The sequence below is a fragment of the Poeciliopsis prolifica genome, unplaced genomic scaffold (genome assembly GCF_027474105.1).
Source record: "Poeciliopsis prolifica strain line A6 unplaced genomic scaffold, Auburn_PproV2 SCAFFOLD028, whole genome shotgun sequence".
Classification (NCBI taxonomy): domain Eukaryota; kingdom Metazoa; phylum Chordata; class Actinopteri; order Cyprinodontiformes; family Poeciliidae; genus Poeciliopsis; species Poeciliopsis prolifica.
In genome coordinates this window covers 851,209-873,252 of record NW_026562403.1, presented here as the reverse complement: position 1 = coordinate 873,252, position 22,044 = coordinate 851,209, and the positions used below count along the sequence as shown (strand labels likewise).

The 22,044-nt window shown below is 38.9% G+C and overlaps 1 protein-coding gene across 1 annotated transcript in view; it reads left to right on the top strand.

Annotated features, from left to right (window-relative positions):
- LOC129371957 (phosphatidylethanolamine-binding protein 4) overlaps positions 1–19,358 on the top strand; it is a 60,608-nt gene extending 41,250 nt beyond the window's left edge. Inside the window, exons 5-7 of the mRNA XM_055048875.1 lie at positions 5,672–5,717; positions 6,235–6,348; positions 15,505–19,358. Of these exons, the coding sequence (XP_054904850.1) occupies positions 5,672–5,717; positions 6,235–6,348; positions 15,505–15,596 (252 nt within the window). The 3' untranslated portion in view covers positions 15,597–19,358. The remainder of the gene's footprint in view (positions 1–5,671; positions 5,718–6,234; positions 6,349–15,504) is intronic.
- Positions 19,359–22,044: the final 2,686 nt, after the last annotated feature.

The following is a 22,044-nucleotide window of genomic DNA, read 5'->3' as shown; positions in this document are numbered from 1 at the left end:
CAGAAAGTCATGTGCTCTAAGTGCACTCAGTTGTAACAGGACAGAGAAATGACAGTCAGTCACATGTTTTCAGTTGAAGAAGTTGTGAATATCTTTAGGCAGTTTTGACTAGCATGTTGTGTTTGTAAATTTATGATAATAAAATTCCACTTTGTCATTTTATCATTAAAAGAAAGTCCCACAATTTCTCTCTGTCATCATCAGTGTTTAACCCACATGCCCCGAGGTTTCTTCTCAGTACACAGACTATTAATTCACAATAACCCTGCAAATGAATGGGCTGATTGCAGCGAGGAAGAAGAGGAGGTAGTCATAAGCACTTGGCTTGAGCGGAATAGGCGAGGGGCGGTGGGCAGTGGGGGGTGGCTGTGGCAGTACAAGTCCAGCCTCAGAAATAGAGCTGTGAACACCATCTGTCATGCTCTCTCTCCCCGTCTGTTAGCCTGACTGCAAGTGAAAGGGAGAATGATGCTCTGAGAACTGCATAGAGGAACGTGGGTGCTGATTGTCGTAGGTGTGGGTTTACAGGCTAAGCAAGGGAGGGAGAAGTGGTGGATATTCAAGGAGGTGCATGAGTAACTCTTGCTGACAAAGGGAAGCACGCACCCACACAAAGAAAGAGAAGGGTTCTTGGGCAAGTGGGTATTCCTGCTGAAATCGCACCCCTGCACCCACCCACCGCCTCTTCGTGGACTGCTACCTACTGGCTCGTGTCGGAGGATTCCTAACGGAAGTTACGTTGACACATTATACAAACACACCACTCATCCTCCGGCCTCAGATGGAGGCTTTTTACCAAGTCATGTAACGTATTTAGTTTATTTTCGTACAGGAAGAGACATTACCTTGCTAGCCACCCAAAGACTGGCTGTGCATGCCTCGTAATTTACGCCTGTCATAAATTATGTTCCTAGAAATCTTACTCATCATAGCTGATGTGTTATAAGTATTGGTCTTGAAGCCTCTCATGAATACAGTGTCAGGATGTTACGTGACCCACAAAAAAAAGCTTGCATGTAGCTTTTTCTAGACTTGCAGCGTTATTCATTGCTCATATTGTGTAGGTTGTTTGAGATTCTTTACCTTTGTTCAAGTCAGGGTGTGAAACAGTCAGTAAGACATAAAAGCAAGCTTTGCCGCAATGAGCAACAGAGGCTGGATGAAATGTGTGTAGCACCACAGCTGGAGACACAACAGTGGTATCGGAACAGGCTGCACCTACACAAAACAGAATATAGACTAAGGGAAAAGAAAATCTTTAAAATAACCCATGAAGCATAAAGTCAATCTCTTTTTCTTTCTTTTTTTTTTGTAATGCTCTCTTTCATATTTGACTCTATGGCACTGTTTTCCATGATTGCTCATCTCAAGCAGCTCAGAGGTCTGGGTCAGATGTACAACAGCTTGCAAGAGCTTTGTCAACTCGAAGGCAATTTCCAAATAAACATGCTTCCAGTTGTAGTGTGTTGAGCCCCGCATAGCCGCTTTTTCAATGGTGAAAGTAGAGCAACTGGATCCTTGCTTTTCCAGAGGTGATGCAAACTTACAGTTTAAGCTAACCCCCTCTGATCACGTTTGGTCACATGTTTGAAATCAGTGGCAAAACTCTGAGACGCCACATATGCCGAATGTACATCCCAGTGCCAGAGAATCAGCAGCAAGTGCTATTAATTGTAGCAGAAAGAACCCAATTATAAAATTATTTATTCTCTGTTTGCAGTCAGCTCAGTGGACAAAAAGCTTGAGGTCTGCTGCAAGTCACCACAGTCCAACCTACATTTTGATTAATGTGGCTTTTAAACACTTTGGTTAACTTGGTGTGTGTAAAATTGATTGAATTTTAATGTCGAGATCATTAAATATAAAATCATAACAAATAAAACTAGACTGTAACATTTTTGAATATGTAATATTTCCCACCTTTGCATTTTTGTACCCTTCATTCTGGTGGAGCTTTGGTATCTGCAGGGACCACAATCACCTGCAAAGAGCTGAGATCATGATATACAAGAGACCTCCTCTATTTTATAATAGCTGTAGTTCATACTGTAATATGCATTAATGTGAACTTTGAAACAACTGTTTTGGCAGTATTGCAGAAGCTAACATCAACTTCCTTATCTCTGCTTCTGGGAGCACAACCAATCAGTACTAAAAAAAAAACAAATGGCACTCTTGGATTGGCTGGTTTCCAAACACCAGTCAATAGCGTGTTAATTAGCATCGTGTGTGAGTATTTCAGCTTCTCAAGCTACATCTTCTTTAAATACTTTACATATGCTGTACAAAAATCATGAATAGGCGAATTTGCGCAGCATATAAAACATGATTAAATCCATGTAAATGTTTTGAATTTACAAAGCTCCTTTCCAGTCCTACTGACCACTCAAATGCTTTGCAGTACATGCACCAATTCACATTCACAAATGCACACATTTATACAGCAATACACAATTCAACAGGCAACCAGGGGCACATCAACATGTGACTAGAGGAAACTGAAATCATTTCTACAACCTTGAATTGAAGACAATTACGATACTATTCGGTCTCTGTTGTGTGCCAACTTTTCTCAGAAACATATTTGTGTCATGTGTTTGTCATATCTTCATTCTCCCAGTGTTTTACAGTGAGTCATATTGAGCAGTTTGCTGGTATAGCCCAATGTATACCACATTGATGCTTTCGCTGCTTAGCACATATTTTGGCAGCAGACTGTTGTGTGTAAAACAATGAATGTGAATGTAAGACCTGAACCTGCCCTACAGTGTCCAAGGCCTGAGACACACTGCTTCACAACTTTTGTTTCCGATCCTTTTGAGATATTCCAGGATGGTGTTTTGCTTTTGGTAGAAGTCCAGCAATGGATATTCCTGAATCTCAAACAGGATCAATTCAACAGCCTGGCAGGAGTGAGTTTGGAAATTGATGTAGGTGAAACAATAAAAAATGTGCAGAATTTGAAATTGAAAAGACTACGTTGCTTACTTTGTTTTGGTTTTTTGTTTGTTTGTTTGTTTGTTTTTTTGTTACATATGAAATTAAACTTTTTTACTTTTCTCACTGATTGCTGAAGGGATGTTCAGTCATTCAGCTTATTTGTCAAATCAGATGTTGTCCTGGGAAGTCATGGTTTGCACATCATTTGAACTAGAAATCATCTGGGCATACTTTGCATTGGAGATTTTTTTGGGGTGCCAAAACAAAAATATTGTCTGAACTAATGAATGTAGTCTCTGATACAGCAGACTATGATGAGTTCCAGGGTTGGTGTTGGGCCGGAGGTTTTCCCTTCTGTTTTCCATAATTGCTTGCTTAGTTTTAGGTTGTTTTTTGTTTTGTTTTGGGGTTGTTTTTTTTTACACAAAAGATCCATAAAGATCACTATAAAAGATTATCTACGACTTCCTCCGACGGGCAAAAAACCTCTGTTGTTCATTTTAGAGGAAAATTCTTCCCACCCCATTTATGTCTGGGTGTGTCTGGGTTTAACATGAAATAATCAGACAGTGACGGCAATGAAAAGAACATGGAGTGAGAATGTTTCAGACAGCTTTTCTTTGTTTTTATTGACATGGGTTATTTTAGTGCCCATTTGTTTGTTTTACCCCCTTTTTTTGACATGGATAAAATCAGTTTTATTTAAGGTAAAATACCTCATTTAGGACAAAGAACACAACACATTTAATTAAAGTCAAATAGTCTGCATGACTGATAACTTAGCTAATTATTTTAAGTATGAATTTTAATTAATGGCCTTGCCCTTCATTGATACATTTTGAGCCTAAAATTCACACACACACATTATATCCATATACCTGAGTCATGAATGAAAAATGAAAACATTTGTTTTAAATATAAACAACAAATCAGTAGATTTTTATCAGACTCTGGGAATATTACACCCCACTGAGAAGACCCAAGAGACCGTCGCCCATGAAATCACAATGTCTTACATAGTCCGTCACTCTAAACATAAATAAAATGCAACATTTTCTGTAATTCATTTTGAAGTCTTATGATGATCAGAATAAGTAAAGATGTATTTCTGCTGCCTACTATCGACTTGTCTTCCATTTATTGGCAGAAATTCAATGTTGCATTCATTTGCTGTTATTTAAACTCCGTGTTCTTTACTGAAATTAAAAGGCCAAGGGGTGCCAGGGAAAACGAGCGAGAGCTGAGCATTAAGATGTGGGAAAATGTTGACTACCTGTTGCTATGGCAATTGGTTTGGATCCTGCAGGCTGCAGGACTCTTGCTGTGTCTAAATAAAGCTATTTTTTTCGCACTGATCTGTGGATGAAGATACTCACAGCTGAAGCTAATCTTCTGAATTGTATCAGTTGAAGTAAACACTTAATACTTTCTGTGAAGCATCCTCAACAGCCGTTATGGGATTATAGATAAGATGGAGCACAATGAGGGGCACATGCTCGAGTACTGATGAAATCCTCAGTAACACTTGCAGGCTGATTTGAGCTGTGCTGATGTGGATCAATGTTAAAAGGCCAATAGATTTGGAAGTAACTGAATTACAGCTGTATGTTTCTTAATACAAGGTTTCAGCATGCGTCATGATGTGACGACTATCTTCATATCTGCCAAGATCATATTTTTGTCTTCTGTACGAAATGTGATTAGAAATCATGAAATAAAAATGATTGAAATATCAATTTTCCATGTGAAATGTTTCAATGTGTGTATGTATCTATCTTTACAAATATATAAAATCATTAATCCTAAAAAAAAAAGATGAATAAACATGATTGCTCCATTACCAAAATGATAAAGTCGACATTGTTGTTCTGTTTTCACTGTAATATTAGTTTGTTTAGTCCATCTACTTTAAGATAAGCTAAATAATTTTTCTGTTCTCAATATAAGCTATGCTCCATTTGATTTGAAGTCATCAAGTAAACCAAAATGTCAATTTAAGTGGAAGAAAAACAAGGGAAGCATTCCTTTATGGCCCATCTTTTGTCCCACATTGCTGTCTAGTAACACACCACCCTGGTTCCCCTGTAGGGGGAGCCTGTGTGCAGAGAAACGAGGACACTAATAGGTGCTCAGACCACACACTCCCAGTTTGTGATGGGGACTTCCATTCTTGCTTCAAGTGGGTTTGAGGCCATTTCACAGACAACATATTTAGTCATTTTCCTCCCACTCAAGGATGCAGCCATCATGTAGTAAATACCCAAGTTTATTAAACAAACGTGTCTGTGTGTAATTTTTACTGTGTGAATGGCCTTACTCTGTGTGTTTCCTGAGAAGAAAGGAGTTCAACATGACAAATACATGGTAAAAAAGAATCTAAAAGGCTTATGAAATTTACCTGAGCTTCAGATATGGTAATAAGATGTCTGTTTCTAGGCAACAGGAGATTAATATACAATTAATAATATGGAAAATTGGAAATCCTCTCACTGGTTTAATGTGCTTGGAAACTGTCTTTTGTCTGCAGTTTGTTCCTTCCTTTTTTAGACATTGATACATTTCTTGTGTGTTTCACTTAACCAAAACAATTCTGACGCTATCCTGCAGAAGAGCTTCGAGTAAATAGATTTTTATATTTTAGACAACATTTAACATCATTTAGCACCAAAGTATTAGTTTGTAGAAACCCTTTTTGTTCGTGATTTACCTGACTATGTACTTGCTTTACCAGGGCTACTCACTGGAGAAAGGAAAAATGCAAGGAATGATTCTTACTGGTAAGACTGGAAACTGTCTCTGTATAGGTAGCATTCATTACATCCTAATTATTTAAATTAGACAAATAATTGCACAAGATAAGGGAATTATGTCTCCTTTTTCCATGCTTCTACATTATTTTTGAATGATAAACATAATTTTATTTGCAGGAAGTTTGACAGTCATTAACTATTATGATTTTTAAATACATTTGCTTATGCTTTTTGCTGATGCTTTTTTGTGAACCATTCTTTAAGATAGATTTAGTTTCATCATATTATTTTTGTATTTTAAAATAAATTAGTCACGCAACATCTCTTACATGTATATGAGAATATTTACACGCCCATTAGCCAAAACACGAGTACATGAAATTGCACACAATTCAGGGTCAGAGTTTTATGGATATACGACTGCTATTAGTGTAATGCCATCTAAAAAAAAAAGGCAATCCATGCCAGGGTTTTTAATGACTTATAGTCGATAACAGCAGCTCAGCATTGCCAGCGCTCATGATTCTGGTTCTTTGTTTTGCAGATTACCATCCACCGACACCGCCGCAGAAGACTGGTTTCCACCGTTACCAGTTCATGTTATTTGAGCAGCCTCCTCACACAAAGATATCACTCACTGAAAAGGAGTCTTCCCGTGGTAATCACTCTGCATCTTTAGATCGCAGAAATGTGATCTGCAACGATATCCTAAAACACTAGATTCTACCATTTTGTTACTGAAGATTCCAGCAAGACATTCAAACTCCTCATTTCCTCTCTTAGTAACCACAACAAGTCTTTCTTTCCCTTAATGAAAGAAACGTTGTGGATCAGACACATCAGTGGACTTGTTTTGTCTGTTCTCACAACTGTATGGTTTTATTGCATCACTTGGAGTTATTTTTGGTGGGCAGTTTTTGTTCGAGTGCATGAACCCAACAAAGAAAATGTTAATGAGGTTAATGAGCGAGTCTGCGGCTGTGCTAATGCCCACCAGGTCAAGACGAGCATTACTGGCTCCCACGCACACCTGCATGAGTCCGCCTGGCTGTGTGTTCGTAAACCTGAAATCCCCAATCAGCGGTGTCAGTGCACATGAACGAACGGTTCAATTTGAACATCAATTATTGTTGATATCATTACCATATCTTTGTTTGTTTGTCTCTCAGAAGTCAGTCTTGTTCTTGCGGCAGAGCTTTTGTTTTCTTTCTTGTTCTAAAATAACTTTTCCACTGTCTGAAGTCAGTGGGAAGGTGCGAAGCAGCACTCAGATGAACAGCACAGCAGCTCGCAGGAGGCGTGTCTCCCTGTCTGTTCTACTCCGGTCACAGTTGATGATTTGAGGGGAGATCGGGGCGGTTGGAGACTTTCGAGCTCGGCGCCGGTGAACAAGTGGAGCTGCCAGTCTCTGCTGTTTGAAGTTTTGACAGCTTTGTCAGCAAACAGTCCAAGCACATTAGGCTGAGGTGTGTTTGATGTTTAAAGTTTAGGGAAAAGAAATGCCAGAATAAATTAACTTTTTTTGTTTTTGTGCTACACCCAAGTCACATTTGGGTAATTTTCAGTAAACCTTCATCACATTGTTAAAACAGAATGTTTCAAATATAATGTTTGTAATAAAAGAAAAAAAAATACAAATAGTCTGACCCAAACACAAACACCACTCCCCACCACCCCAATTTTGAAGCAATTGCTGTTAGCGGATCCACCCATCCTTAATCTACTGGATGAGTTTAACTCCCGTTGTCGCACTTCCTCTCTCCTGCAAAATCTATTCAAGGGAAATTTGATTAAGGAATTCACTCTTAGATAATCAAATGTTTCATTTGAAGGGTCAGTTCTTGGGAGAATAACTGTTCATCTGAAGAGAGCGATGGGCTTGGATGTTGAGAAATAAAGGTAACTCATGTTTTACACTCACATCTCAGATCATTAAAAAGGTTAATTATTTTTAATGATTCAATTCAAAACGTGAAACACATATAGGTTTAATTATAGTGTTCTCTTAGTAAAATTCAAATATTTAATTTGCCAGAAAATTTTACTATTGAACAATTTTGAAAGAAAGACTTTTGTAAACAACACAATCACAGCGGTGACCGCTTACATCAGCTACATTGATGGTTTGCTTGTGTCGTCGTCAGCCTTTTGAAGCACTTCTTAAAGGAGTGAGTGTGGCTGGGCAGTAACCATTAAGACAAGATGCTACACAACTTTGGCACAGATATGCCTATGGATGTCTTGAGTCATGATACAGATGGTAAAAAATGCCAGCGAAAGCCTACAAACGCATGCATAGTTTCTTCTTAGATCAAATTTGCAGAAATAAATTTTTGAAATATATCTGTTTGAGTGCAACTGATAAATTACCCAAGTTTCACTTTTAGAATAAAACTGCTGAAACAAATGAACTTTTCAATTATATCCTAAGAAGATGCACCCGCTGGAGATAGGCACCCCACTGGGCACAGGGGTGTACAGAAAATGGATGGATGCACCTGTTTTTGGCTTTGACTGCGTCTTTCTATTATTTTACCTGCTTTATTGTCATTGGCCTTCACGACCATGTGCGCAGTATGCACACTAAGAGAAGAAGAACAGAGGGAATCCCATGTCTCCCACCTCCTCCGTTAAGTATGTTCACTTGTTAGCATCTGTCCTCCCTCCATGTGGTATGACACACAGAGGATTCTTCATAACCGATGACATTAATTGACGTGATTTGTGAAGGAGAGCATTTAGTCGTGGGTGGAGGACTCCTAATGATCGTTTTCCACTTCCAGTAGTGGAGTCATTGACTCAATTTTATTTCTGATTTGCTGTCTCTCTTCTTTTCATCTCTGACCATCAGTTAAGTAATAAGTACTGGCCAGAGGGGACTGAACAATTAGAGGTGGAGCAGGGGTTGTTGTGAAAAACCGTGGGAGTCTGCTTTGCCTCCAGGGTTAAGGTTATGAATGTGGGTCAGTGAACTGATGGAGACAGCTGGTTTGTTACATAAGGATCTACAGGGGGCTACAATCTTGGCACTGGGCACAGGGGCGTTATCCTAGGGAATCCCCATTGCTCTGGCTCAGGAAAGCTGTCCCTCACTGGAGACTGCCCCTGTGCCAGGGTGGGGGGTGGAGAAGGGGGCGCAGGCGTGGGCATTTAAGCCCTCATGATACTTGTCAGGCACTTGGCAAGCCCTTATTATGTCCTGGTACTGTTCTGTGCCGACATGTCAGTTTGTCGGGGGGAAACAGTGTTACAATGCCTGGAGGGAAAACCCGAGGCCTTGAGAGCGGCTGCCTAGTGTTGTTTCAGTTTACACGATACACTCTGCATACACTGTTCACACATCCAGCCGTCCATCTCCTGACCTTAGCAGCCACTCTACATGTGCAGATCTACCAGCCTCAAAAACGGTTTGAGATTATTTGCTTGAAAAAAATAGAAACTTATAAATAACACATTGCTTTGATTCCCGCAGCCGCTTTTTCCTTCATTTATTTCTGATGGATTGTAAAAACAAGGGTGACGATCACGTTGTGTAAAAGAATGGATCAGAGAGGAGTTAGCTCCTGGATCCTACACGTTGCTCATCTTGCTTCCCAGAGCCTGTACTGCCAGCTCAGCACACTCCGCAGTAATTGAAGCCATTTGCAATGTTGTAGTGTGGTAATGGGCAGATCCATGTCTACCACCCACCCACAGCCTCTACCATTAATCAGAGCTGCGAGGAGTCAAGAGAGCCAGGATTTGGTTGCTGTAGCAGGCCCAAGTTTTAGGCTGGAGTCAGCTCCTTTAAAGTGGCATCTTGACATCTTGAAATTGACAGGTTTGGTTCAAAGGTTTTAAGTCTTTCAACTCACAAGCTTTGATCTGAAACATTTATCAAAAGCATATAGAGTAATCCTTACCTTTACATTTTTTAACACTTGCATTTAAGAGCAAGGACATAATTTCACTATACCTGATCTGCACAAATATGTGCATCCCTATGAAACTTGATCATTTTAGGTCAGATCAGGACTTTCACTTCTTGTCCAGATGAGAAACGATTAAAAGACATACACTAAAAACATGGGGAAATATGTTACTAGTGTTATTACAAGTTAAAGTTAACTTTTTTAAAATACAGTTTTGTGGCTTTTAGAGAGCCCTGAAAGGGATTCTTTCTCATTGGATTTTTACAATCTTATTTTTCCTGGGATTTAATGAGATAGTTGAACAAGTAATGTGCAGTTGTTAAAAGGAAAGAAAATATTGCATGTTCCTTTATTATTAGTAGTATTGTTATTTTTGCAAATAAAAAAGTGACAACTGTGCCAAACATCTGTATTCAGTCTTTCTACATGAACATTGTGCTGTAGTTTTTTTCAGTCTATCAATATAAATTTTTAGGATTTGCAGACGGATTTAGATCTGGGATTTGATTGGATCACTACAACACCTTGAATGTCCTTCAACTGAAGTTGCTTTGTTGTAGCATGTTTGGTGTCATCGAAACGTCACAGAATGTTTATCTCATGTCACAATGAGTGAATTGATCTTTTTTACTCTAGCGGGGCTCAAACATTTTTGGTGAATTGTTTTTTTTTTTTTTTTTTTTTTCATCGAAGACAACTTGGTTCTGAAAATTTGCCCCATAGCCCAGACATACAGTGCATGTTAGAGATTGTTGTCAAATGTTATGAACAGCCAGTCTTTGCCAGGAAGTCCTGCTGCTCTTTCAGTGCTGCCATAGCCCTCCTGGCAGACTCATCTCCGCGTTTCCTATCACTTTTGGAGGAACGCTGTGTTCCTAGTTCCATTTCTGGTGAGATGCACTTGTTGACAATTGCAAGTGTTGTGCAGAAATCTATTTAAATTTCCTGATTGACATCTTTCAGTGATAAGATCTGTTGAGGAAAGGCTTTCAAAGACAACCTGCAGTAGTTAGGAAACCCAGGGAAGTCAACGTAACGTTTGCTTAAGAATTCATAATTTGTACACAATCCATCGAACTTCATTTGACCAGGTTTGTCTCTTTTGCAAGCCCTACTACAAGAACACAATTACAATACAATACAAAATCATGTACATGTTACTAATTTGCTAATACATTAATTGATCATTTATTGCATTTGAATTATCTCACAATAAGAAACTTTGAAAAATCATAAATCTATATACTAAAAAATAACAAAGCTTTTTTTATTTCAGTTTTACTTATTTTACTTTTTAAACGAATGGTATGTTCAGTACTGTTGCCATTAATTGTACTAATGTCGTAAGTACTGTATTCAATACAGTTTGGTATAATGGAAAATGCATATTTATTCACTTAGATTTATGTAACAGTTGAATATTGGAGTTTCTATGCTTGTTCATATTGACCAGTTTACATGTTATTTTAATGTAAAAAAATAACTTTAGGTTCGGTGATTTGGGTTTCGATGGAAAATTAGGCTTGTTCACCTCGCAGATCTAATAATCTACAGCATTAAGCTTGCAACACATTGAGAGTTAAAATCAACAGGCATTTTGAGTTTTCCCAGGTTAATCCCTCTCCAGCGATAGATACTGTCTTGTGGCTGAATCCCGGCAGCAGCAAAGTTCCTCATCCTGAAAATAAACACTGCAATATTCCTGCATCTATTTTTATAAGAAGAACCTCAGTCAGGCTGTTACTCTGATATGGCTCCTTTGACTTTAGTGCGAGAAAAAAAGATTACTGGATTTTGAGTATATCTGAGACAGTGTAAGAGGTTTAACAGGGACACCGCCCACACCACTAAATGTAGCAGTTCTCTGTCACCTCGCAGCAGTCCTGATCTTCCTGCCATACCCAGGCAGAGATGCAAGGTGGAAACAAAAGGAGAGGCAGGAAGACGTTAACATCGCCCTCAGGTCCCACACTATCTGTCCTTTCCATGAGCGTGCAGATGGGAGAGGCGGAAACGTGTCTCTGCACTACAAACAAGCACCAGCCTATTTTAGGGTCACTTGTAAGTCTAGACATTTGCAAGGTACCAACCAGCACGACAGCAGTGGATACTGAGAATTTACTTCGTTTTGGAATGAGCCCCAATGATTGCACAGCTTTAGACAGGATTATATGTGCAGAGTCTTTCAAATGCTGCCTGACTTTGACTCCAGCACTTTTTAGAGAAGATGTTGCCCAACACCGCTGTAAGGCAAGAAAACAGAAACGCAGATGAAAAAGTATTTTTGCTTCATTGTCATAATAGTGAAATCTACAACATGACATGTCAGATATGTCCCAGTATTTTATGTAAAGTTCATCTCCAAGCTGTCTATCGTTTTGCAGTAGCTGGGGGGTGAGTGACCTCGTCGTGGACATGCCAAGGAGTTTGGGGATCTGAAGAGGCGGTGCATTATCTGAGACTGAAGCACAGACCCATAAGGGTCGGGTGAGGCCATGCCCTTTGATGCAGACAGGTCACTTGACTCCATTGCCCTCTCATGATTATTGGTGGCCTCCCTGCTGGCAGTCTTCATTCTCAGAGATGACCTGCTGAGATTCAGGTACTCATCTGCTCATCTCCCAGTTATTATTCATCCTCTTTCCCCCAGCTGAGATCAGAACCTGACCCGAACTCACAGCTACATGGAAATGTCAGGTTTTGAAACTAAAAAAAGTCTTGACAGGTTGGGGAAAAAATTGTTTAGGTATTGCTGTATAATGCAAATTCTGCTTATTTTTCAAAGATTTCTATAGAAACAAATGATTACATTAAAAAGATAACGTGTAGAATATGTCTATCAATTAAGTCTTCAGATTTGTGCTTTTGTTAATGGCGAGCTACATCAATCAGGCATAACATTATGACCAATGGTCATAATGATTAATAGTGTGTTATTACACCCTTTTTTTCTCCTTAAACAACCCTGACCTGTGGAGCGATGGACTCCAGAAGGTCCCTGAATGTGCGATGCAGTGTCGGGCAACAAGATGTCGGCAGAAGGCTTTAATACCTATAGTGCATCTGGGTGTAATGTCCTCAGATAATGCACATACACCCAGCTATCAACATGATATAAAAGTACACAATAGAAGTGACTAAATATATGCATAAAAAAATAAAGAACAAGTACCTCGCTCTGACACTGTTACAGCTATTTTACTTCTACACTATCAGTTTGAGCTAAAAATTTATGTGGAAATAGAAAGAAAATAACTTAATACTTTTAAAAATACTTTTTTCCCTGCAATGTTTTTCTTTTATTTTTATTTTGTATGTCCATGTTTCTTTTCCATGCCTATGTGTATTATTTAAAAGATGTTGCTTCAGTGAAGAACAACGGGTCAGTAGGAGCATGCTAACTAATCTAGAGTTATGTAGTATCAAACTACAATGACACCTTTCCATCAGAACCAGTATTGACTCATTTTTCAATAAGACCCAGCAACTCATCTGCTTTGCTGCTTTGCATTAGTGAGTCCATGCCTCACAGCCTGTCTTCCTTTGAGCCTCTTTTGACATATTCTGAGTAATGCAGACCAGAAACACAACAAGGTTGTTCAAGGTTGTAAGCCTTCTAACTGCATTATCATGGGTTCATTGTGGTTGAGTCAGTATTCTGATGGGGCTTTAGATCAACACCTAGAAAGCTCAAGGTGGGTCCTTGCTAAACCCACCTTCGATGGTGATATAGTTTGGGGTGCTTGAATTTTGTTTTAAACAGACATTGTTGCAAAACACTTCTGCTTCAAATCTCAGCTCAGACGATGGTCCTTTATTAAAGTTTTGTTGATTGGTTGGATGTTTTGTATCACTGCCTGGTTTGCTCATTAGTCCATAACCTGGATATTAGTTTTATTTGTGCCTGCTGTTGCTGCTGTTCTGCTCAGCAGAACAAAAACCAGAAGTTTTTCTGCTCTGGACATTTTACCTGCTCAAAATTTGACACATTTTTGTGTGTGTGTGTGTTTTTGTCTGAGCTGTCTGCAAATTTGTTTTCCAATAGGAAGAGCTGCAGTTTTGAAGATGCTCTAATGCTGTTGTGTAGCCAGGAACATAGTCACACTTGTCAAATTTGCTCAAGTCCTTGTTCTAACATTCTGCTTCTAACTCATCAACTTTGAGGACTAACTGTACAGTTGCTGTTTAATGTAGTTTAAACCTGATATTTCTCTACACAAAAAAGACTATGTTTTTCCTTCAGAATTTTACATCGAATCAGACTGAATTTATACTATCTTAAGTCAGGAGTAACAAAATAATTTCAATTTGCTTTTCTTGAAGTTATTGAATTGATGAGAGTGCCTACAAACAGTGTAGACATGAGCTATCTAGCCATTCAAGGAGGAAGAAGCTATTTCTCTATAACAAGATTTTACAAAACCAATATTAGTGTGTGGTAATACATAGAAGGACAGTTTTCACTGAGACATGTCCTGATGAAACTAAAAACTGAATTGTTCAGAAATAAAGATCATTGTTATATTTGGAAGAAAAAAAGAGGAAGTTTGCAAGCCTGGAAAAAGAATCATCCGCACTGTGAAGTAGGGATTGGCTGAGTCATGAAACGCAGGTGTTTTGATGCAGGAAGGAAAAGGAGCACTTCACAAAAAGCAACGTGATGAAACGTGGGAATATTTCAGTAACATCTCTGGGTCTGGGCCAACTTTCAAACTTTCTTAAAAAATTAGTGTTCCAAATAAATGATGTCCTCAATCAAACTGGCATAAGATCAACAAAGTTCATTTTTTTCTGTGGCGGCCACCACACTTGAACAGTGTGTGCAAGAAAGGCAGCCTTCAAACCCGACTCAGTAACATCAGCTGTATCAGGAGGAATGAACCATAACTACTGGGAGAAACTTGTAGAAGGGTCTCTAAAATCTTCACTACTCAAACTACTAACAGATTTTGGTACAAGAGATAATCAATGACTCTCATTTCACCTGTCAGAGATTATAATTTTATGCTTAACCATTAAGTGTTTCTAATGCATGCTGCTGTCTGATGGCTGAAAAGTGACACCATATATATCAGATGAAGCAGAATGTTAAAGATGACTTGTTTTTTTTTTTTGTCTTTAATCCAGGCATATTGAGATTTGACCCCTATCTGAGTCCATTCTCTCTATGGATTTGGGCCATTTCAGAAGCGGGCTTTTTCAACTTCCCAAGGCAATCCTTGAACAGCTGTTAGTGTAATTACCGCACACATGGAAATACCAGAATGTCCCTGATTCCCTGGATTACAGTACAAAGCATCAAAGCATTGTCTGATGCACATGCAGACATATGAAGACGCAGACATGCACTCTTTCTTTGTGGAATTTGTTGAAGTTTGCAAGTTTAAAGCACACAGGATTTTCTTCTTGGAATCGTAGTTGTGAATTTGTCCTCCTTTTTTTTTCTTTTTTTTTTGTTAAGGGAGGGAAAACTGCAGGGAATCAGTGGTTGTCAAAATCTTAGAAGTGATATTGTCATACCAGCCGGATGGCCGTCTGGTGTTTGTTTAAAAGGGGAGGGAAGAGAAAAAAAACAGTCCAGGCGATTGAATCATATCTTCTTGCCAATACGTCCTTGCGTTCCCACCTCCATCATTACAGCAACATGTTTTATTTTCAGCAGAGCTGTTCTCAGTGACTCACATCCCAGAGCCATGTGTTGCTCAGTTAGGCCTCAGATCCCTTAAACACAGACCAAGTGGTCAGAAGAAATGCTCTCATAATGCACCAGAGAGTGCACTCGGAGTACAGCTCATTTCTGGAGTGTTTTGCTGGACTGAAAGCAAACCTTAAGTTTTTTTCCTCTCAATTCTTTTGCTTAAATGCTAATGAAAATCTGTGGTTTGTGTCTTCTGCACCTCCAGGTAAATGGGATTTTCAGGCCTTCGTCGAAAGGTTTAACCTCGGGGAACCAGTGGCTGCCTTGCAGTTTCTCACCCAGAACTTCAAGGACTAAAGGATACTCAAGTACTTCTATCAGAAGAGGAATACAATAGTAGTTATACAAACTAAACAGTTTCTTCATTTGTATTGTTTCCCTGCTTAAACAGCAGAAATTCTTCAAAGCTTGCGCCACTTTCTATCTTATCTGCGTTCAAGAGATATTTCCTCTGTGTGTTGCTCTGGCTGAAGGGTTTTTGATGTCGCCCCGTATCTCTGGTCTCGTGGTTGGGAGCAAAGGATTCAGGAGATAGATTTAAACTTCACTGGGGATTTCTTAATAGTTTCCAAACACAGACGACAAGAGAAGGAAGACAGTGCTGATATCACAACTTAGTGTGGAAAGAGTTATTCTAATTCAGGGGCCGGAAACACGTCAGGGCCAAAAAAAGGAAGTGGGAGGTGAAACTAAGACCGCAGCTCAGCCGGATGCTGCAGTGGAACTTGAACTAAAATACTCTAGAGTGACAGGGCAAGGGGGAGGGGCTGTCAGGCCTGTCATGCACCAAGTTAAGGGAACTTGCTGTTTGTGTCATTGTTTATCATATTTCCATTGACCACTCTCACCTCGATTGGAAACAGTGAGCTACTTTCAGGTATCTGGTTTATCTGAAGAAACAGCCGCTGAGTTTTTGACGTGTCCTTCAGTATAACTTCAGGACAATGAACCCATTTTGAACTTGAGAGAGTTGCATAAGAGCCTCACCTGGCAGGTCTGCAGAGGATGGTGTGGGTAAACTTTTCAACCCATCCACACTAAAATGCTCTACAGACTTTACGGGTCTCTGTAGAGGATGGGTCAGAGTCCCGTCCCCCACCCCCATGAAGAATATTGGTTTCTAACCAGCAACTCTCCTCCCGGGAGTGTTTGTATCAATACCCCAGATGTCTGAAAAAGGGTGGATTTACATGAGTGACTTTGATGTTCTGATGATCAATCTTTAGTTGGTGGTTTCATTGACCCTAGTTTGGTGTCTCATCAGTGGGATAGGCAGGAGCAGGTAAAGGAGGCTTTCGTGCCTTTGGTGGATAAGCCAGCCTTGGTAACCCCCAATGTGCCCTCTCCATGAACTCTGGAAGATCATTGATCAATTGTCCAGCATGTGCTTTGTTTGCCTCCCAGACTCAGCAGTCAAAGCACCCAAGTTCACAAACAAAACAACCAAAACAATACACACGGGCCCACAGTGAGCGAGAGAACCCACTGCTTTTGAACGCACAATAAGTACCCATCACTTCGAGTGTTGCTCCTGACCTTGATTTGCTCGTCTTATTTGACTTATAAAATCACATTTCTAACAACTGGCAAGTCGAGGATAATTCCACACTCATTGTGAAGCATGCCAAGTAGGAGAGCATTCTTCCAAAAAACACCTACTTGAATCCATCAGTACAAGACTGAAATGCCAAGATGTGCACTTCCAAATGCACTGTGCATTTTTTCCTGCTCCTTTATGTTTTAGAGATATCCTGCCAAACCAGCTGGGTTTTGCCGTTCAGTTTCCTCGAACGTGTTTATTTTTACTCCAAATGTCAAGAGTTAAATGTTATGATTAGTAAAAATTGACAGTTATAGTTCATTGCTGGAGAGCATATAAGCTTCTCACTTTCCCTGATGATGTGAATAAGGCTTTCAAGATTTTCTTTAATGAAGTCAATATTACCGCAGTTTATCATTTTTATAATAAGATTAGTTGTCTCACTGGCAAAAGTGATCCAATATGCAAGATAATACTAAGAATTATTTCATCAGAGAATTTCTGAGTTACTGCATGTTGTTCTAGAATGAATTTGAGAGGAACATCTGATCAGTTAATATTCATACAGTTTATATTTCCATATATGACTGCACGTGTTGGATGCAGTTCGAATTCCTCAGGAGATTTGAGTCCTGTCTCAGAGTAAATTTTTTTCTTTTATTCATCCATGTTTCTGGGTAACTGAATCTGTTTTTTTTTTTATCTAAGCACATATTTTTATCCCATCATATAAAACCCCATAAAGAAGGTGACCTTTAACATGTCTTCTGGTAAAACTATTGGAAAATTGTAACAAAAGTCTAGCCAAAAGCGTCTCTAATTTTATTTTATTTTATTTTTTTTTTTAGTTTTGTACGGAAAGTACTTTGCTTCCTATTGCATTCAACCACTTGCATATGTGGTTATACAAATCAAATTCATAAGTTTGTGCCTAAATAAAAACCACACAGAGCACTGCACTGCTATGCTGTGTGTATACTCCTGCAGAACTCCTGCATATATATTGTATATCTGATGCACAAAGTTTGTAGCTGCTGGACAAAACTAAACACTGTCAAACAATAATGTAACAAGCTGCTACTCCAGTAGGAAGAACTGGGCTGTCCTTCTATAAGACTTGAGGTCTCCTAACCTCTTTAGAAACCATCTCTCCTCCTTAGATCTTTGATACATGTGGGTAACATGCACCTGTACCACTTCAGCATACATACATACATACATCAGTGATTTGCAAATGTATCCCTACTTCTCCTGTTTGTTTTTTTTTCAAACCACAAAGTTTAATGTTTGTCTGTGAAGTTTTAAAGAGAAAGTAGTTTGTTATTTTTGAAGTGGATGGAAAGTGATGCAAGGTTTTCAAAATCTTTGTTGTGTAAAAAGTTTCAATTGTGTTCAGCCCCTTAGAGTCACTATATTGTAGGAGCCTTTGTTGCAATCACAGCAGGAAGTCTTTTGGGATTTTTGTCAATCAGCTTTCCGTCTGTGAATGTTAAATGTTGTTGGTTGTCTATACCTACGCAACACTTCCCTGTGATGTAAGAAATTGTGGAAGAATTCAACGGGTATAATTACTGTTTCAAATCGCTGTACACGTACATCTAAACAAATAAAGTATAATGGAAAAAATGTTATATTTCGTGCCATTCATTTCAGAAAGTGAAACTCAACCAGTTTCATTGTTTGAAATATTTTAAGCCCTTTATTACTTGTAGCCTTGGTGATTATGTCTTAGGATAATTGAAACCCAACATTCTGCGACTTAAATATTGGAAACTTGTGGTTTCACATCGATTAACTCAAATACATCTGCAACGGTGTCCTAGAAATGGTCTCTCATTCTGGGTCAGTCACTGATGATTTGACGTGCCATTTCATCTGCTGGTGTTGGCTCACTGTGTTTTCTAGTCAACCATAATATCTTAAAGAACTTCATGTTTTCCGCTGCTGACAAGATCTATGAAGATGCTGATTTCATTTTCCAGCAGGACTTGGCATCTGCCCACACTGCCAAAGGTACCACAACAAGGTTCAATTACCATGGTGTAAATTTGCTTGACTGGTCGGCAAACTGGCCTGACCTGATACAGAATCTATAGTGTTATCAAGAGGGAGGCAAGAGACACATACTGTTCAGAAGTCTAGCATTCCTGTTTGAAATATTCTCTTATTGATCTTGTGTAACAGTCACAACTTTGAGGCAGTGAATTCTCGGTTTTCATTATATATAAACCATAATCATCAAAATTACAAGTAAGAAAGGTCTACAATATTTCACTCCATGTACAAATAATCTAAGTGTGACAAAAATACTGAACTGTATGATATCCAGATTTTTTTTGATGTACGTTTATGTCATCATCTATTACCATATGTCTGATAAATTAATGAACCAGAAAATTAAGGAGAAAGTTAACAGTGCACAATCATTTTAAGTATTTTTGAATGCATATTGTTTTCCATATTTTTATTACATTCTATGTTCTGAATAAAGTTGTAGATTATGCTGGTGGTCCGCGTTTTAAGCAAATTCTTGCTTGCGTTTCGTTTTAACTAGATAATAGTGGTGAACTTATTGCACTCAGTCAATATAAAATGAAACAGCATTTACTCAGCTGTTTATTTTTGTAGCTGTTTCATCAGCAGCATGGGATAATTTTTGCCATCTTTATTACATGTGGAAAGAAAAAAAACTAATTTGACTATGCATCCACAGTGCCTTGGAGGTTTTCCACAGCACTTCAAAATGGGCCTCTGCTTCCATGGAATTCCCATATGCAAAAGAGCCGAGCGATGCGCTTTGAGCCAGGTCACGCCACAGGCCATTGACAAACTCTACAGGCCCTCCCCCGTGTGACACATCTCACAGTCGAGGAAAGAAGCCTGCAACAGGTAACTGTTCCAGCCGGGGTGGCCAACTTTCCAACCGCGGAGATACACACACTCTCCCCCTCCCCAAGGAAAAACAAAACGGTACAGAGTCCCAGGCCACACCTGGGGATTCTCTGATGGTTTGCATCCATAAAAACGACAGGGGACGCCGCTGTGACACTATGGATCAGGTAGCGATACTAATTAAAACAGAGTGACAGGAAGACGAGGCAGCAACGTTAAGGACCTAAAACACACACCGACACACGCAAGCCATGTGATTATTCTGCAAAGGTTTATATGGTCAAGTTCTACTTTTATCTGCTTGGTCTGTTTGCTTCAAAATTTTAAATGCAGTTTTAATATGGATCTTTGTTTGATGCTGGAGTATAAAAAGTCAAATCTTTAGATAAAATTCAATACTAAAATATGAAAATAGTAATATCAGCCAGGCTTTAAACATGTAAACATTTTAGATTGAACTCATGAATGCAATTGCCATTGAATGCAATTTGATTTTTCCCACATATGGATCTAAAAATACAAATGATTTGATGGTTTCCCTGTATTGTGATCCATTACCTTTGATCAAAACTTTAAAAAAAAAGAAGTAACAAATAGTACAACTGTACCTCACACAAAACAATACAGATTATAGTTATCTGTAACATATTAACAGTTCCTGTTATTTTGACTCATTGATTCAAGCATGAATGTCAATAAAATTAAATTTAGTTTAATTTTCAGATGCTTATTGCACAGAACATTATATCTGCTTGATGTTCTGCTTTCTAAGAGTCACACTGGAGCTATAGGAAAATATGACAGTCGCCTGTTAATTAACCCAACTATTTGCAGTTCTAGCCAGTCTCTTTAGTAGATGTATCACTCATAGTTTGCCATCTGGAGTTTTAAACAGTTTTACCTTAATAAAAAATTAATAAATCTGTGCTCTTTGGTAATACACAGAATACTTAACAGACTTGAAACTGTGACTTTAAACTATGGGATAACCTGATATGGTTAGGGGATTTTTTTTATTTTATTTTAAATTTAGATATTTTTATGGTGGGCAATAAGGGATGGAAATGCATTTGGAAAAAAAATAAATAAATAAAGGTCGGGCTGTGTCAGAAAAACAGTCTTTATTGTTGTCGTTCGACGTTACCTAAAGTGATCAGACCGTATTTAGCTGCTACAAGAGGCACGCTTGAGTGCAAAGACTTGTGTTTGGTAATGAGACATGCAAGATCAGCGACTGCTCTGTTTGTGTAAGCCCCCCAAACACCAAGCATGATTCAGACTAATTCTCCCACACACTCTGTTTACACTTATGCCTCATTGAGTATTATTAATTTCTTAGGTCTGTGTGTGCAAGCACTGACATGCCATTCAACATTTTCTGAAAATATTCCATGGGCCTCTGTTTTGTTTGTCTCTTTTCATACAACTTAGCCACACATAAATAATACAAAATTCAGAAATGTTCAATAATATCTTCACCCCAGTTTAATAACTACATGTCATGATTAAATAAAGTTGGGAGGGGGGTGGAGTTTCACATTGATCACTTTTAGTTTATTTATTTAGTTTGTGTGTGTGTAACCAACTAATTCATAGAAGGGGCTTTTGTCAAACTCACCAAGTACATGGTTTTGTTTGGGGTTTTTTTCACAGTTTGCACGCTGGCAAAAAAAAAAAAAAAAAAAAAAAAAATGCGAGCCATGACGTGTCGTCCACTGTCATCTTTTTAAGCGTCTGTGGCTTCCGATCACTTTTCCACTACTACTTCTACTACGACTACTACGACTGCTTCACCCGGAACTCGCATGTCCAAATACAGACATGGCTGGGCGGGGCCGGACGCTGCCTTATTTGGAGTTTCCACTCCGCCGGTTTACTTGGACTCCCAAGTCAAAGCAAGCCTGTGCAAAGCTTTGCAATATTTACAAGCGATTAACTCTGTCAATTACTGTCTTTGTTTGACAATGATGCTGCTTGAAAAGGAGTTTGGAAGCAGCTTCTATTTTTTTTTTTTTTTGCAACAAAGTGCTGCAAAAAGTGTGTGCAAGTTCACAGGGAGAGAGAGAAAGAGAGAGAGAGAGAGAAGGAAAGAATGAGGGGGGGGGGGGATGGGAACACCATTATCCAAAGTTCTGTCTGAACTTTTCGGGACAAGATGAGGCGTGATTGTAAAGTCAACAAAGCACGTTTTAATATCACAATGTAATATATTGTGGGAAGACGGTCGTAAATTATGGATAAAGTCCATTGTGTGAGTGACATGCTTTATAGCCACAACACTCTACAGAAGGCACCGCAAGAACTGAAAATAAT